This window comes from Lepidochelys kempii, chromosome 3, assembly GCF_965140285.1.
Source record: "Lepidochelys kempii isolate rLepKem1 chromosome 3, rLepKem1.hap1, whole genome shotgun sequence".
In the NCBI taxonomy this organism is placed as follows: Eukaryota; Metazoa; Chordata; order Testudines; family Cheloniidae; genus Lepidochelys; species Lepidochelys kempii.
This window is the reverse complement of record NC_136382.1, coordinates 111,989,191-112,005,059: the sequence shown is the minus strand read 5'-3', so window position 1 is coordinate 112,005,059 and position 15,869 is coordinate 111,989,191. Positions and strand designations below refer to the sequence as shown.

The 15,869-nt window shown below is 40.4% G+C and overlaps 1 protein-coding gene across 6 annotated transcripts in view; it reads right to left on the bottom strand.

The window, feature by feature from the left end:
- GRM1 (glutamate metabotropic receptor 1) overlaps positions 1–15,869 on the bottom strand; it is a 339,475-nt gene that overhangs the window by 82,564 nt on the left and 241,042 nt on the right. For 2 of the 6 annotated variants that reach the window (XM_073337560.1, XM_073337559.1), the window contains exon 9: positions 9,556–9,640. The exons of the other annotated variants lie outside the window; for them this stretch is intronic. In XM_073337560.1, coding sequence (XP_073193661.1) covers positions 9,580–9,640 — 61 coding nt within the window. In that variant the 3' untranslated portion in view covers positions 9,556–9,579. The remainder of the gene's footprint in view (positions 1–9,555; positions 9,641–15,869) is intronic. 6 annotated transcript variants of the gene reach the window in all.

Here is a 15,869-nt window from a genome sequence, read left to right as displayed (position 1 = left end):
GATAAGGGATAAAGGAAAAAACATTAGTCTCATCTCCAAGCCTCTGATCCCAGTTTGGCAACATTGACTCTGGCCTAATTAAACCCGAGTCCCTTAACCTAATGGGCCACATCTGGTAGCTTTTCTCTGCAAGACTGATATTTGAGGCATGCCCACTACGGGCTCATCTCTTTCTCTCAACCTGATAAAGAGGTTTTCCCAATAGTGAGGTAGATACATGCTGTCAAAATCTCATTATAGCACATGTTCAGGTCTTTGTCTGTTTAGCGTACCTGATTAGCACCCAGAGAAGGAAATCGCAGACTTTTTGGGTTTTAGTCCATTTACAATGCAATTTCTAGCTCAGTAACAAGAGACTGTCACAATAGTTCTCGCTGTCTGACTCCAGTCCTCTCTGTGCTGCTGTATAATTAGAGCAGATTTTAACCTCCCACTGGCATTTCTGGAAGTTTAGTAAATTAAACTAACCTTTCCTTTTCTTTTTTGTAGCACAAAACAAATTGCTTTCCATGCACATGGGAAATTTAATGTTCAATGTAAATTAGAGGGCTATTTTAAATATACCTTTGAAACTATTTGATTAAAAAGTAGGTATATACAAAGTGTTCACACTCAGACCCTGGCTGACTAGGTACGGTTTAGGGAGAGACTTGGTCTAGTGGTCTTGTGGGAACACAAGCCAAGAATCACTGCATTCTAATCTCTGCTCTGACATTGACTCACTTGGGAAAGTCTTCCAACCTCTCTGCACTACTTATCCAGTCTGTCAAGCAACATTATACGGCTTAACCCTGGTCTATACACAAATTTTGTACCGGGTATCACTGTGTTGGTTAGGGACGTGGGTTGTTTGTTTGTGTTTTCTACTGAATTAGTTATACCGATACAGCTCCTGATGTGGACATGGGTGTAAATGTGCTTATGTTGGTGAAACTTATTCCCCTTCCCATATAGTAATAAGTTGTATCAGTATAAGCACTTTTATACCAGTGTAAGTGCACTCACCCTGGGGGGTTGTTCTGCTTTAAGTGTAAGGTATAGTTAAAGTGGCCCAAGTTATGTGCAGACAAGACCTTAACTACTAGCAATGGTGCTGGGAGGATTCATTAGTTAATAGCTAAGAAGTGCGGACTGCTAATTATTATTACCAGCATTAATTTTTAATAGTTTGAATTAACCTCACCTGAAATACAAGGCTACTTCCTCTTTTCAACTATCTGTCCAGTTAAGAATGAATACACCCTTGCCCTACAATTGTGTTGGTTATTTGGGAAGGTTCACTAAAGAAAGTCCAGACTTTACGGGTTGTTTGTGAACTGCTGGCTTTGACTATATGTTATTTAGATTGTGTGAGTGACACTTAAATCACAGGGCATCGTTTCAGCTCCCAAGATGGATGGCAAATATTAAAGAAGAATAATGAACAATGACTTATGCATTTCTGAGAAATCATTTGTGCTAAAAATTAATGAAAAGTTCAGAATTGTGAATATTTTTCCTGAATACAAGGCAAATCCTCCAAATGCTCAAGAAAATGAAGACTAGTGAATCAAAGTGAAAGTAAGTCAATGCTTTCATTTGTGAAAATATTTGTTGTGAATCTGATTGTTTTCTTCTTTTGACCAGATTTCTGATTAATACAACCAAGTTCTGAACTGTAGTGCAGAGAAAGAACAGGTCCTACCTAGGGGATTATTGAGCAATGAGCAATAAATAGAGTAAATTTAGAAAAAATAACTCTTGCTAGACAAAGAAGTTGTTGTTGACAGGACTGCAAAGTTAGTAGATGAAGGGAATGCAGTAGTCATAATGGGCCAGATCTTGAAGTGATGTGAATCAACATAGGTCGATTCACATAAATGAAATGGTCAATTTGCACCAGATGAAAATTTGGCTCCACAAGTCTAAATTTTAGTAGAAGTGTGTGGTGCTGTTGCTTATAAAACCTGAATTTAAAAATTAATTCAAATTGGCTTGGTTAGGAACATCATCACACAGACTGAAAACTGACTGAAAGGCCATAAACTATAGCAATGTATTAAGTTGTGGGCTACCATGGGGAGCAGAGTTAGGGCTATTCAGTTCATATTTAATATCTACATTAATAGTTTAGAAAAGAGACTAAGCAGCATGTTAATGAAATCCACTGATATTAAAACTGGAAAAGCAGAGAACAACCGTTAAGACTGGGAGATAATGTAAAGGAACTTAGAGAGCTTAGAAATATGGACAGAAAATAACTAAGTGAGGTTCAGTTTGGAAAAATGCAAAATAACACAGCTGAGGAAAAATAATCTGTAACATTAGTGGGAGAAGAAGGTCTGGAAAAGACTTGGTGCTGATACTGAATAGCAAATCTGCCATGAATTTGCAAGGTGACATGGCTAGAAAAATATTCATGGACTTTGCATATCCAAATGCATCACTCCATGGAGCATGGAAGTAAAAGTCACTCCCTGTAGACCCAGTCATATACTATTTAAGATAATAAGAGTTTTGTCATTGATTCCACTGGGTCTTTTATGGCTCTTGTGCAAAACCAAATCAGTTCTGGTCACCATGTTACCAGAAAGATACGGAGAAAACTGGAAGGTGTTCAGAGAAGAGAAACAAAAATTATCAGAATCTGGAAGGGATGGCATACAAGGGAAGATTAAGACAGCTAAATATGCATAGGTTGGCCAGGCAGCATGAAACAGATTTCAGATATCTGAAGGGCTTTACCACCAAGGACAGGAGTAACTATGTAGTGTGGTACAGCAACATATAATTGAAAGCCATGATATGAAATTAACAAAGCCAAAGTTTTGGCTATGTGACACTAGTAAACCAAGTGTCAGCTCTGGCCAAGGCCATAGGCATTAGGTAAGAACTGACAAACTCATAGCTGGAAACCAAACCAGCTGACCTGTTTGTTAGCTTTGTTCAAAATAGGTAGTAGTCTTATAAGACTGTATTTAGTGTTTAGACACGTGACACATTAATCTCACTTGCAATGCCTGTATTCCCTGCTATAAGAAACTATGTAAGTTGTGCTTTATAACTTTGAAAATATTTGCTCTGAACTTGTGAGCCAGGCTTTGGGAATTGTCCCCCACCACCACCATTCAGGAGGCCTATCAAGATTAAATGGGCAATTAAGGAACATTGCAGCACAAAGGACTGGTGAAATGGCCCTATCATACCTTGGAGATGCTACGTGCAAGGGAGCTCCTCTTGTAGACTGGAAAACTAAATATAAAAGATAAAGATCTCTTTGCTGTTTGAACTCTCACAGAGCCAAAGACTCTAAACTGAAGCAAGAGATCCCTGGGTTTGCCCTGAAAGACCTTTTGAATTGACAGATTACTACAACTCTGTCACTATTAGGATTTAGATTGCAACTCAGTTGTGGGCATACGTTTGCTTGCTTTAACCTGTTATTTATTCATTGCTTTTTCCTAGTTAATAAACCTTTAAATAGTTTATTACAGGATTGGTTACAGGTATTGTCTTTGGTGTAAGATTTAGGGTACCAACCGATCTGGGGTGAGTGAGTGCTCTCCTGGGACTGGGAGCAACCTGAATATTTTGTGATTTTTGGTGTAAGTGACCATTTATCACTAACTCCAGCTTGCCTGGGTTGCTAGATAAACTGGAGAGCTTCAGAGGACTGGCTGTGACTCCAGGATAAGACTGATTTAGTGATCCAGGAGTTCACATTTGTTACTGGCTTGGTGAAATCTAATTTATGGAACACGCCACCAGTTTGGGGAGTCTGCCCTGTTTTTGACAGTCTACCATGAGGTAGGCACTCATGTTTATGAGCCACTCCAGACAGCGTGACACACTTAATAGCAGGAAAACTTCTTGATAGTGAGTTCTGTTAGCATGTGTAACAGTCTTCTAACAGAAAAGGTGAAGGACCATTGAGTCAGACATTTGCTTGGACAACATGGGGAACAGTCCTGCATTGGGCGAGAGATGGACTAGGTGATGTACTATGCCTTCTTCATCTCTAACCTGCAAGATTCTCCAGGATACTCTGACTTTTCAAAATTTAACTAAAGAAGTCTTAAAAGGGCCATCAGTTATGCTCTAAACTGCCATTACTGCTATGTCACCATTTTGAATGCAAACTCAATATGGTTGCCACAAGAAGCTATAAAATGTGATCTTAGAAGCCACAAGAATACCTCACTTTTAAAATGGTGGCATTATATATCATACTAGCTAAACAATCAGACACAAGAAGGCATGAGGGTGATACGGGTTTATCTGAAAGTTTAGAAGTGAGCTGTAGCTCATGAAAGCTTATGCTCAAATACATTGGTTAGTCTCTACGGTGCCACAAGTCCTCCTGTTCTTTTTGCGGTTACAGACTAACATGGCTGCTACTCTGAAAGTAGTGATTGAATGACTTTGGATAAAATAACCCCCAAACTCTTTGAATTTCCAAATAAAATAAAATGTTTAATTATGCTTAATTTTTATGCCCTTGCATTTCTAGGTTCCCTCTAGGATCGGATATGGGATGGGGTTCTTATGTTGTCGTAACTGGGTGCAAAATACCCAAGGCTAAATATGGCCCAGATCAAGAAAAAGTGCAGGTCTCTAAATCTGTTTACATATAACTGGAAGGGGAGGGAGTTGCAAAGTTAAGGGTTGCATTTTTAAAAAGGGTACCTCAAATTCACACATGTATTTATTGCTTTATTTCAATTTCTGGGAGTTGGTGAAGTTAAAAAGGGGCCCTTCAGGAAAATCAGCTGCTCTTTATGAACTCTGGGAAGAAGGATAAAGGAGTTTGAGGTGCAAGTCGTGTTCTCATCCATCCTCCCTGTTGAAGGAAAAGGCCCAGGTAGAGACCATCAAATTGTGGAGGTGAATGCGTGATTACGCAGGTGGTGTTGGAGAGAGGGCTTTGGATTCTTTGACCATGGGATGGTGTTCCAGGATGAAGTATTGCTAGGAAGAAATGGGATCCACCTAACGAAGAGAGGGAAGAGCATCTTCACAGGCAGGCTTGCTAACCTAGTGAGGAGCCTTTAAACTAGGTTCCCCAGCAGATGGTGACCTAAGCCCAGAGGTAAGTGGGCAAGTGGGATACTGGGAGGAAACACAAGGAGGAGGGTACAAGATGGGAAGCCTCCTGATTCATACTGAAAAAGTAGGGCAATCGGCTAGTTATCTTAGGTGCATGTACACAAACGCAAGAAATCTGGGAAACAAGCAGGAAGAATTGGAAGTCCTGGCAGAATCAAGGAACTATGATGTGATTGGAACAACAGAAACTCGGTGGGGCAGTTCACACGATTGGAGCACTGTCATGGATGGGTATAAACTGTTCAGGAAGGACAGGTACGGGAGAAAACTTGGAGGAGTTGCTTTGAATGTAAGAGAGCGGTATGATTGCTCAGAGCTCCAGTATGTAATTGGAGAAAAGCCTGTTGAGAGTCTTTGGGTTAAGTTTAGAGGTGAGAGCAACAAGGGTGATGTAGTTGTGGGCATGTGCTATAGACCACCAGATCAGAAGGATGAGGTAGATGAGGCTTTCTTTGGACAACTGGCTGAAGTTTCCATATCACAGGCCCTGGTTCTAATGGGGGACTTCAATCAACTTGACATCTGCTGGGAGACCAATACAGCAATGCACAGACAATCCAAGAAGTTTCTGGAGAGTGTTGGGGATAACTTCCTGGTACAAGTGCTGGAGGAACCAACTAGGGGCTGTGCTCCTCTTGATCTGCTGCTTACAAACAGGGAAGAATTGTAGGGGAAGTAGAAGTGGGTGGCAACCTAGTCAGCAGTGACCACGAGATGGCTGAGTTCAGGATCCTGACAAAAGGAAGAAAGGAAAGTAGTAAAATATGGACCCGGAACTTCAGAAAAGCAGACTTAGACTCCCTTAGGGAACTGATCGGCAGGATCCCCTGGGAGGCTAATATGAGGAGGCAAGGAGTCCAGAAGAGCTGGCTATATTTTAAAGAAGCCTTATTGAGGGCGCAGGAACAAATCATCCTAATGTGCAGAAAGATAAGCAAATATGGCAGGTGACCAGCTTGGATTAACAGTGAAATCCTTGCTGATCTTAAACACAAAAAGGAAGCTTACAAGAAGTGAAAGTTGGAAAAATGACTAGGGAGGAGTATAAAAATATTGCTTGAGCATGCAGGGGTATAATCAAGAAGGCCAAGGCACAATTGGAGTTGCAGCTAGCAAGAGATGTGAAGGGTAACAAAAAGGGTTTCTATAGGTATGTTAGCAACAAGAAGGTGGTCAGGGAAAGTGTGGCACTCTTACTGAATGGGGGAGGCAACATAGTGACAGATGATGTGGAAAAAACTGAAGTACTCAATGCTTTTTTTGCCTCGGTCTTCACAGACAGGGTCAGATCCCAGACTGCTGCACTGGGCAACACAGTATGGGGAGGAAGTGAGCAGCCCTCAGTGGTGAAAGAACAGGTTAAGGACTATTTAGAAAAGCTGGACATGCACAAGTTCATGGGTCCAGATCTAATGCACCTAAGGGTGCTGAGGGAGTTGGCTGATGTGATTGTAGAGCCATTGGCCATTATCTTTGAAAATTCATGGCATTTGGGGAAGGACCCGGACGACTGGAAAAAGGCAAACATAGTGCCCATATTTTAAAAAGGGAAGAAAGAGAACCCGGGGAACTACAGACTGATCAGCCTCACTTCAGTCCCTGGCAAAATCATGGAGCAGGTCCTCAAAGAATCCATTTTGAAGCACTTGGAGGAGAGGAAGGTGATCAGCAACAATCAGCATGGATTCACCAAGGGCAAGTCACGCCTGACCAACCTGATTGCCTTCTGTGATGAGATAACTGGCTCTGTGGCTATGGGGAAAGTGGTGGATGTGATATAGGTTGACTTTAGCAAAGCTTTTTATACAGTCTCCCACAGTATTCTTGCCAGCAAGTTAAAGTAGTATGGATTGGATGAATGGACTATAAGTTGGATAGAAATCTGACTAGACTGTCAGGCTCAACGGGTAGTGATCAACTGCTCGATATCTAGTTGGCAGCTGGTATCAAGCGGAGTGCCCCAGGGGTCAGTTTTATTCAACATCTTTATTAATGATCTTGATGATGGGATGAAGTGCACTCTCAGAAAGTTTGTAGATGACACTAAGCTGGGGGGAGAGGTAGATATGCTAGAGGGTAGGGATAGGGTCCAGAGTGACCTAGACAAATTGGAGGATTGGGCCAAAAGAAATCTGATGAGGTTCAACAAGGACAAGTGCAGAGTCCTGCACTTAGGAAGGAAGAATCCCATGCACTTCTACAGGCTGGGAACTGACTGGCTAAGCAGCAGTTCTGCAGAAAAGGACCTGGGGATTACAGTGGACGAGAAGCTGAATATGAGTCAGCAGTGTGCCCTTGTTGCTAAGAAGGCTAACGGCATATTGGGCTGTATTAGTAGGAGCATTGCTAGCAGATCGAGGAAAGTGATTATTCCCCTCTATTCGGCACTGGTGAGGACACACCAGGAGTATTGCATCCAGTTTTGGTCCCCCCACTACAGAAGGGATGTGGACTAATTGGAGAGAGTCCAGCGGAAGGCAACGAAAATGATTAGGGGGCTGGGGCACATGACTTACGAGGAGAGGCTGAGGGAACTGGGGTTATTTAGTCTGCAGAAGAGTGAGGTGGGGATTTGATAGCAGCCTTCAACTACCTGAAGGGGGGTTCCAAAAAGGATGGAGCTAGGCTGTTCTCAGTGGCGGCAGATGACAGAACAAGGAGCAATGATCTCAAGTTGCAGTGTGGGAGGTCTAGGTTGGATATTAGGAAACACTGTTTCACTAGGAGGGTGGTGAAGCACTGGAATGAGCTACCTAGGGAAATGGTAGAATCTCCATCCTTAAAGGTTTTTAAGGCCCGGCTTGACATAGCCCTGGCTGGGATGATGTAGTTGGTGTTGGTCCTGCTTTGAGCAGGGGGTGGACTAGATGACCTCCTGAGGTCTCTTCCAACCCTAATATTCTAGGATTCTAACCCATCTTAACCTATTACCACCAAAAGCCATTTTTAAGGCTCATTTATTTATTGCATTTCCATTAGTGGTAGGTCTCCTGACTTCACCTGGGTGAGGACTTTTTTTTACTATTTTTTAAAAAGTGGCAAAAATAAGATCAAGAAGCTGCTGCCTTTCCTTGCATAGCAGAGTTTTATAGCACACCTTTGTACACTTTTTAGAATTTTTATTCTTGCACTGTTCTCAATTTGCCTCCTAATGGCATGTCAATATCAATCTTCCCATTTCTTAATAAATCCTCCCTGATGTGCAGTTGGCAGCTGTACCCTTGGGACTCTGAGGGACTTGTTCTAGATCAGAAAAGAGGGCATGTTATCTTTGGAGTGGGAGTTAATGAGGAAATGTTTGTGCTAATCCTTAAATTGACTTTCATTGAGGCAAATATGGCTGCTGCCAAAACACTGCGATACCATCACCATTTACATCAAAATACTTTTGCGGTATCTGATGCATCATTCCATATTTTTTTCTACTAAACAAATCAGAGGGCTGATCTGACTGAAACGAGCCTTAATGCTGCTTGTCAGTGGTATGGACTCCTCAAAGGAGCATAGAAACGCTGGAATGCTAAATTCTATGACACTTCACTGACTGGAGGGTGGAGATAAACTGCAGCCCCAATTATAAGTAGCTTTGTATATTGCCCAGAATTGTTGGGCAAGTGTAGAAGTGGACTTCCACCTAGTCACTACGCTGTCTTAACCTAGTGCAGCAAGCAGGGTTATAAAGGAAAAGGCTAGGAGTGACCACAGACTTTGTGCACAACAGCTAGCGTATTTTCAACAATAGTCTTGTATTTGCTTAGAGGGTTACTGCAAAGGTTTATAGCTAATAATTTGCCCAACCATAAAACGGTTACAGTATTTCGGGTTCTAAATCTCTTTTAAAAATAAGATGAAGAATAAAAAAAATTATCATGTCATTGCCTTAAAGAGATACTTAAAAAAACCCAACCCAATAGCCATTATAGGCTAGATCCTGCAGATCTCATTCATACAAAGCTCCTCGTGTCCTCCCTATTTTTGGGAGTCCTGCCAAACCAGTGTTTTATGTTCCCTTTGCTGGCTCTACAGCAGCGGTTCACTAACAAGTACTGTTAGCAAGAGCAGTGCACAGCAATGATGTCTTGCCATGAATCAGCCACTAAAGAAACTGAAGTTGTTAAAAGCACACAGGATAATCTCAACTCCATGCAAAACGGTAAAAAGGGTGAAAAAATGCTGGCTAAATGGAAAAAGATAAAATTAGTATGGAAATATGTATTTGCAAACCTGTCAGTAGGCATTTACAGACAAAAGTGAAGATAATGAAAAATGAAGGCTCTAAAAAATTTAGGCAAGTGTCCTCTAAAGAGTGTATGGACAATCAGATTAAGGCATTGTGCAAAACAGGGCACATAAGCAAATTCCCCATCTTTAATGGCATGCACCACATTTGTCCCATTATTAGAAATGATAAACCCATGAGAAAAAGAAAGCAAGGGGTAAAACCGCTATTTGTCATGCAGCTTCTCTTACACAGTCACTGCAGTGTGGGATTTTTCAAAGCTGCACATGTGCCGACGGACACTGGCTGGTGGGCGAGAATTCTGGCTGCCTCTTCCTGAAGATTGAAAAGAAAAAGACACCCAGTGAGTGGTTATACACATGTACACACATGGTGGTTGTACCACTCAATAGGGTGCCTGTCCCTGATCTAGTCCCAGTCTTCTTTGAATCTTGCCATTCCTCCTCCTCCGCTTTATTTGGGGGCCTACTGTAACTGGCAAAAAAATTTTTCCTTTGCTACTGCGTGACTTATTTTCAAGTGGCTTCTGATGGTGTTTATATTCATTCTCTCTACTGATACCACAAGTACTCAAATAGCAGATGGCAATGCTGCTGTGCATTTAGTCTTCAGTGGAAACTCTCCCCTGGCCTTCTCCAAGATGCGTGGGAATGGTACAAAAGGAGCAATATGCTCTTCTTATCCCACCTTTACTTTAAGAGGTTTACTCTAGGCTTTTAAAAAAAAGTATATGCTTAGTTCATACTTTTCTTCTTTGGCCCTTACTTCAATCGTTTGCTTTTCTCAGTGTTACCTTTCTCTGACTCTGGCTACAGTGAATAGTCATTGGTAGTCCTTACACGTGGATCTTTGTTTCTCATGGATATAACCATGCTTCTGAAGGGTAGGCATAAAGTTTAGGCTCTCTTAGACGATTTAATGCCTCAAAACTGAAAACTGGTCACTTTGGATGTTAACACTGCAGATAATGGAAGGCAATTTCCTCTTTCATTTCTTTTCCCTGCTATGCTATATAGTGAACAAAAGCAGATGCAAGCTTCCATGCTGTCTTTCACAGAACCAATAAAAGAAAAAAAAGGCTTCCACAAAAATTTCACGTACTTTTGCAAGTGGAGTATATGGACAGAGTTCTGCAAAATGTTTTAGTTGGGTTGAAAATGAAATGCAAAACAAAACTCAGCATTTTTTGTCCACAACGAGAAAGTCATGGTGCACACTTGCCTTATCCTTGTTTATCCCCATAACAAAGGGTTGAAGGGTCACATGTACCAATACTGCATATTCAGTTTAGCTTCTAACGAATAAAACAAATCAGCTTTTCTCACAACATACTGATGTACAGTAGCACAGTGTGATGTATACAACAATGCATGGATACTTGGTTTGGGACTGTAAATGCCTTGATATTACTTCCATGTTATTATAAATAGATTGCAAGTAAAATTTGCTATGGGCCTATTTCTCAGCACTCAAACTATCCACCGTAGAGTCTCTTGAATAATTAAAACTCTTACCAGCAATGACAAGATCCCTGAGATTTGAAAATTTCAAGCCAATCAGAATTGGGAGCTTAGCTAGTGTGACCTCTTCTTCACCTTAGATTTTGGTCTCAAATGATTGGTTGCATATTGTCAAATATCTTGTAAAATCAGCTACTGTGACTGAAAGATTATAGAAATGTTGGTGGTTCTGTTTAATCTAAAGCTCTTCACAAAGATTATAGAGCTTTAGATTAAACAGAACCACCAACATTTCTATAATCTTTCAGTCACAGTAGCTGATTTTACAAGATATTTGACAATATGCAACCAATCATTTGAGACCAAAATCTAGCTCTAAATACATTCCCATCATATGTATAGCTTCAGCATGCACACCATGTATACAAGAGAGGACACAATGAAACAAAGAAGCTGGTCTTACACAATTAAAAACAATATCAAATCTTCCTTTGACTTGGAAGTGTGGCATGGGATCAGGTTGCTTTTGAGGCAACTGATTCTATTGGATCTAGCCTAAACATTTTGCTATCATTTGGGGGATTTTTTTAAAATCTTCTTTCTACTCCATATTTTCTCCTACCCTGAAACATCCTCAGGATGACTTTTCCCATTTTCACACTCTAGGGATATTTTCTTGCTATGAATTCCTCATATACAAAAGTGGGAAGGGTACAGACTTCCAGACCCAGCCAAAAATCTACCTAATACTTTCAGAAAGCATCTTTATTCTTTTGTCCCAAAGGTGGCTGGGCATCTTAAGAGCTGTGTGTCCTGGCCACAATAAAAAAATAGATATTACAACCCCCTAAATGCCCTGTACATTTCATTGAAAAGGTGTGCTCCTTTCAATTCTGTCCGTAAACTGTTTTGTGTAGTGTTGCTGACACTGTTAAGATGGCTGCCATATTCCATCAAAGTGGTGGCAATATTCAGTGGTAAGCCAAATGATCCCTATATCACATATACCTTCTTTCAAAAAATTTGGTACCCTGTTCATCTTTGTACTGTGACACCATGATTAAAAGACCATTATTAAGGGCTCTGATCTCTCAGTGCAAGTTACAGATAACTCACCAGCTATTCAAATACCTTGTAGCTACAGAACAAGGTCTACTGTGTGTTGAAATGAGGAGTTGCCATACCATAATGAAGGTGTTTAAAATGCTATCTAATGAAGATAGGGGTCCACTAGCACAGAGTCTATCAGAGAGCAGACTATGACAGCACAGGTAGGGCTGCTTAGCTGACACGCACAGGCCTAAGGTAAAACAAGACACCCCTGAACAAGAAACTGCTGAACAAGCCCGAACAAGTATTGGCTGAAACAACTAACCATTGTGAGTATGTTTACAGCAAACAAGTAGGCAGAAACACCCTAAACTGATATGCTTGCCTTACGCAATCTGCAAAGCTATTGATCTGTAGGGGCAAGAAGTATAGATGTTAATAGCTCAGAAAAATGTATATGAACTGCGTGGAGTGTGACATAAATTGGAATTGTGGTATCACCCGGTACCTAAACCCCCGGCATCTGGGTCTGGCCAGCCTGGGCAAAAAGCTGTTACAAGCCTAACCTGAGTGACAAGCTGGAGTCGAAGTGAATGTTTGAAATCCCAGAGAACTGGATGAAGTGTTCTCCCAGAACTGGGCAAGGTGTTCTGAATGAGCTGAGTGGAAAATGTCTTGGAGGGAATCCCAGCAGAGCAGAGGGTTCCTGAGTGAAGTCCATTAACTGCTTAACTTAGTTCTTCTTAAGTTCTTTGAAGCATAAGAATATTTCTAGCCAGCTGCTCAGAATTCAGGAAAAGTAACGGGTCTGTTGAAATATGCTGCAAAGAATGGGTCTGACAGAAGAGTTGCTTTTCTCACTACATTTTTCCTTAAGTGTAAATTAATCATCCCATGAGTCAAACAGCTGTGTCAAGATTGCAGGAAAGTGTAAATTGCTATCTGTGATGTTTTATTTCTGTATAGCTGTGAATCTGGATGTAGTCACCCACAACTCAGGAATTACTATCGCCACTAATCCAACAGACCTTGACCTGAATTTATCTGTCCTGCATCCAAGACTACTAATGTGCAGGGCATTGTTATTATTTATCATATATACTGCAGCAGCATCCAAAGAAGAATGTGCAAATTATGGATTTTTCAATCCTCTGGCAATTAAAACAAACAAAAAAACAGCAGCAGCAAAAGTGTTTCAGGTCAAACAAATTATTTTGGGATTTTTGGAAAGCTCAAAAGTGAAAAAAATCCATAAAAATAATTTTGGGTCAAACAAAATGTTTAGTCCAATGCCTCCCGCTCCCACCAAAAATATTGTGTTTAATTTTTGAGCATTTTTTAAAACATTTTTTATTTATTTCTTTTTAATTGAGAGAAGTTTTAAAACAAAAAGACATTTCAAATTAAAAAAATGTTCTGTTTTGAAAATGCTGAAACAAAACTGAATACTTTGAAATCTCCCGCCCCCCCATATGAACAATTTGACAACTAACACAAATTTGCAAAACATTTTTGGGTTGCCAAATCTGCATTTTTTGTGTGTGTGTAAATAAGTTTCATCTGAAAAATTTTGCCCAGGTTTAATCCAAAGGCGCAGTCAGGTGCAGGGACCCACTGTGCTAGTTGTCGTCGAAGCTATCTGAATGAGTTCTAGGTTCACTCTGATCAAAAACACACAGGTAGGCACAGTCTTTGCCGCAAATTGCTTAAAATCTCTCTTGAAACAAGTGAGTGCCATAAACAAAAAGAGGACAGGGTGTTAGGATAACAATGAGAATATCAAGCTGTTGTTTGGGTAAGCTCTGCATACAAATCAATGGTGCTGAATCATTCAAAAGGGGTTTTTTTGTTTTGTTTTTTTTAAAACACAAATCTCCAATTTCATATGCATAGGGGAAAATATCCCCTTTGTGTCATAACTTCATGACTTAAATCATCACATCATGCTTCAGTGTTGAGACCTATTATTCCTTCCACTCCCAAAGGGCAAAATAGCAACAGTGGCAGAATTTCCCACTGTTCATTTTCTTCCTTTGATCATCTGGAGATCAGTTGGGTGCTTGTGAATGTGAGGGATTGATAAATAGTATTTGTGAGAGTCAGGCAGGTGCTTTTGTTTGCTCATTGATCCCACCATCCCTTCTCAGCCTAAACCCTGGGTGTTTCCTAAGTAGAGGCTGTGAGGCATGCTGAATTTTATTGCTGTATGCTCATAGGGTTTATGTTTACCACACAGGAGATTCAGGCCTGACATGTGGTCGCCAGTGCCAGATCAAAAGGTGTATGTACAAAAAGGTGGAAACCTTGGCCCTGCTCCTGTTGCATAAGGGCTGCAGGACTGAATCTCAACAGTTTTGTCATGGAGACAAAATTTAATGGAAGACCTCTGTCTTATGCTCCTCCTTTGCATCAGTCATGTGTGCCTATGTGCATAAAAATCTAATGAGCTGAAAATTTAGTCTGCAACTATTCCAAACATAGTTTTATTCTTTTTAGAAACCAAAGAGCTCAAAAAGGAATAGGGAGATCTGATTGTCTCATGGATGGCCCATTTAACCAATTAAAGCTGTGATGAAGAAAACTAAAGAATGAGAAGAAATTAAGTGGAATGCATGAGTCTGCAACCTTATTCAGAATAGTTAAAGTCCTCAAAACAGGCGGGAAACCTCTTACACCGGTGAGAAGTTACTCATGCAAACAGTCCCACAGATGTAAGTGGCAGCACTCATGGGAGAAACTGCTCACCAATGTAAGATTTTTACCATCTTGAATTGCAATGACCTGTCCTCTCTGAGATGAATGAGCTGCCATGGACTGTTCCAGGACAAGCTGCAGAAGGTAAGATAAACAAAAATGATTTTTCAAAAAGAAAACAGAGAAGAAGGACAATAGAGAATAGAAGTGAGTTACTCAGGGACACAGCTAAGTATGGCCCTTACCTAACCTCCAAAAGCTCTGAACAGTTTTAGCAGAGATTTAATTGTTTGGAAGCACTATGGTTCGTAGAAAGTTAAGGATATTCATATGAAGGTAGGAAGACTCTTACACTAGCTAAAGGGCGAACATTTAAGGGAAGACTGACTCTCTGGGCACTTCTGGGACAGATTGCAGTAAAACTGCAGCAAAAAAAAACTACTTTGCTTGAGTCAAATATATAACAAACCACTTAAATAGTGAAGAGCAGGAAGAGTTGAAAAATCAAAGCATGTCTACAGCGCCAGAGTTTAAAAAGATCAGACTTTATATCTCAGTGCCCCAGCAAAAGGAGAACAAAAGTAAAGAAGTCAGAAACAGTATATTGAAAAATTAAAGATGCTTGAAATACAGTTTCAGGAAAGCTGGAATTTCTAGCTTTAAAATGGGCTTTTACTGACAAATTTCATGATTACCTCTATGCACAATCCTTCATAATTTACAGTAGTAACAACCCAATAACCTGTGTGTTTACCTTTGCAAAGCTGAATGTCACAGCACACTGGTAGGTGGCAGAATTAGCTGAATTTAACTTCAACATGAAATATTCTTCAGGGAAATCTAATGTGGAGGCAGATGCCCTAGCCAGAATGCCTATCAATATGGAAAGCTATCACAGAAAGCATAGAAGAAACAAGCAAAGATTATATTAATGCTGTTGTACAGTCCTTGGATGTACAAGAGATGGCAAGGTACCTTGGTTGGGAGCTATTACTACCAACCCTTTGGCAGTAGCAATCTTATCCACGGGTATTGAATCTACCAGAAAGTCAATTGACATGAGAAGAAATGTTGATAGTTCAGAAAAAAAAATCCAGCTATTGCTAAAATTCTTCCTTATAAGTCTTTGGATTGCAAACCTTATAATCATGAAAACACAGGAGGATGTGTTAGGATCTCCACTCTGATGAGTGAATCATATCAATTGTATTTGGAGAAAAATGGAGTAATTTATTGGCAAACCAAGTCAAGAATTTCAACTGGTATTATTTGAAAAGTACAAAAGACAAGTATATCAAGAACTACATGAAGAGATGGGACCTCAAGGAGCAGAGTGAATA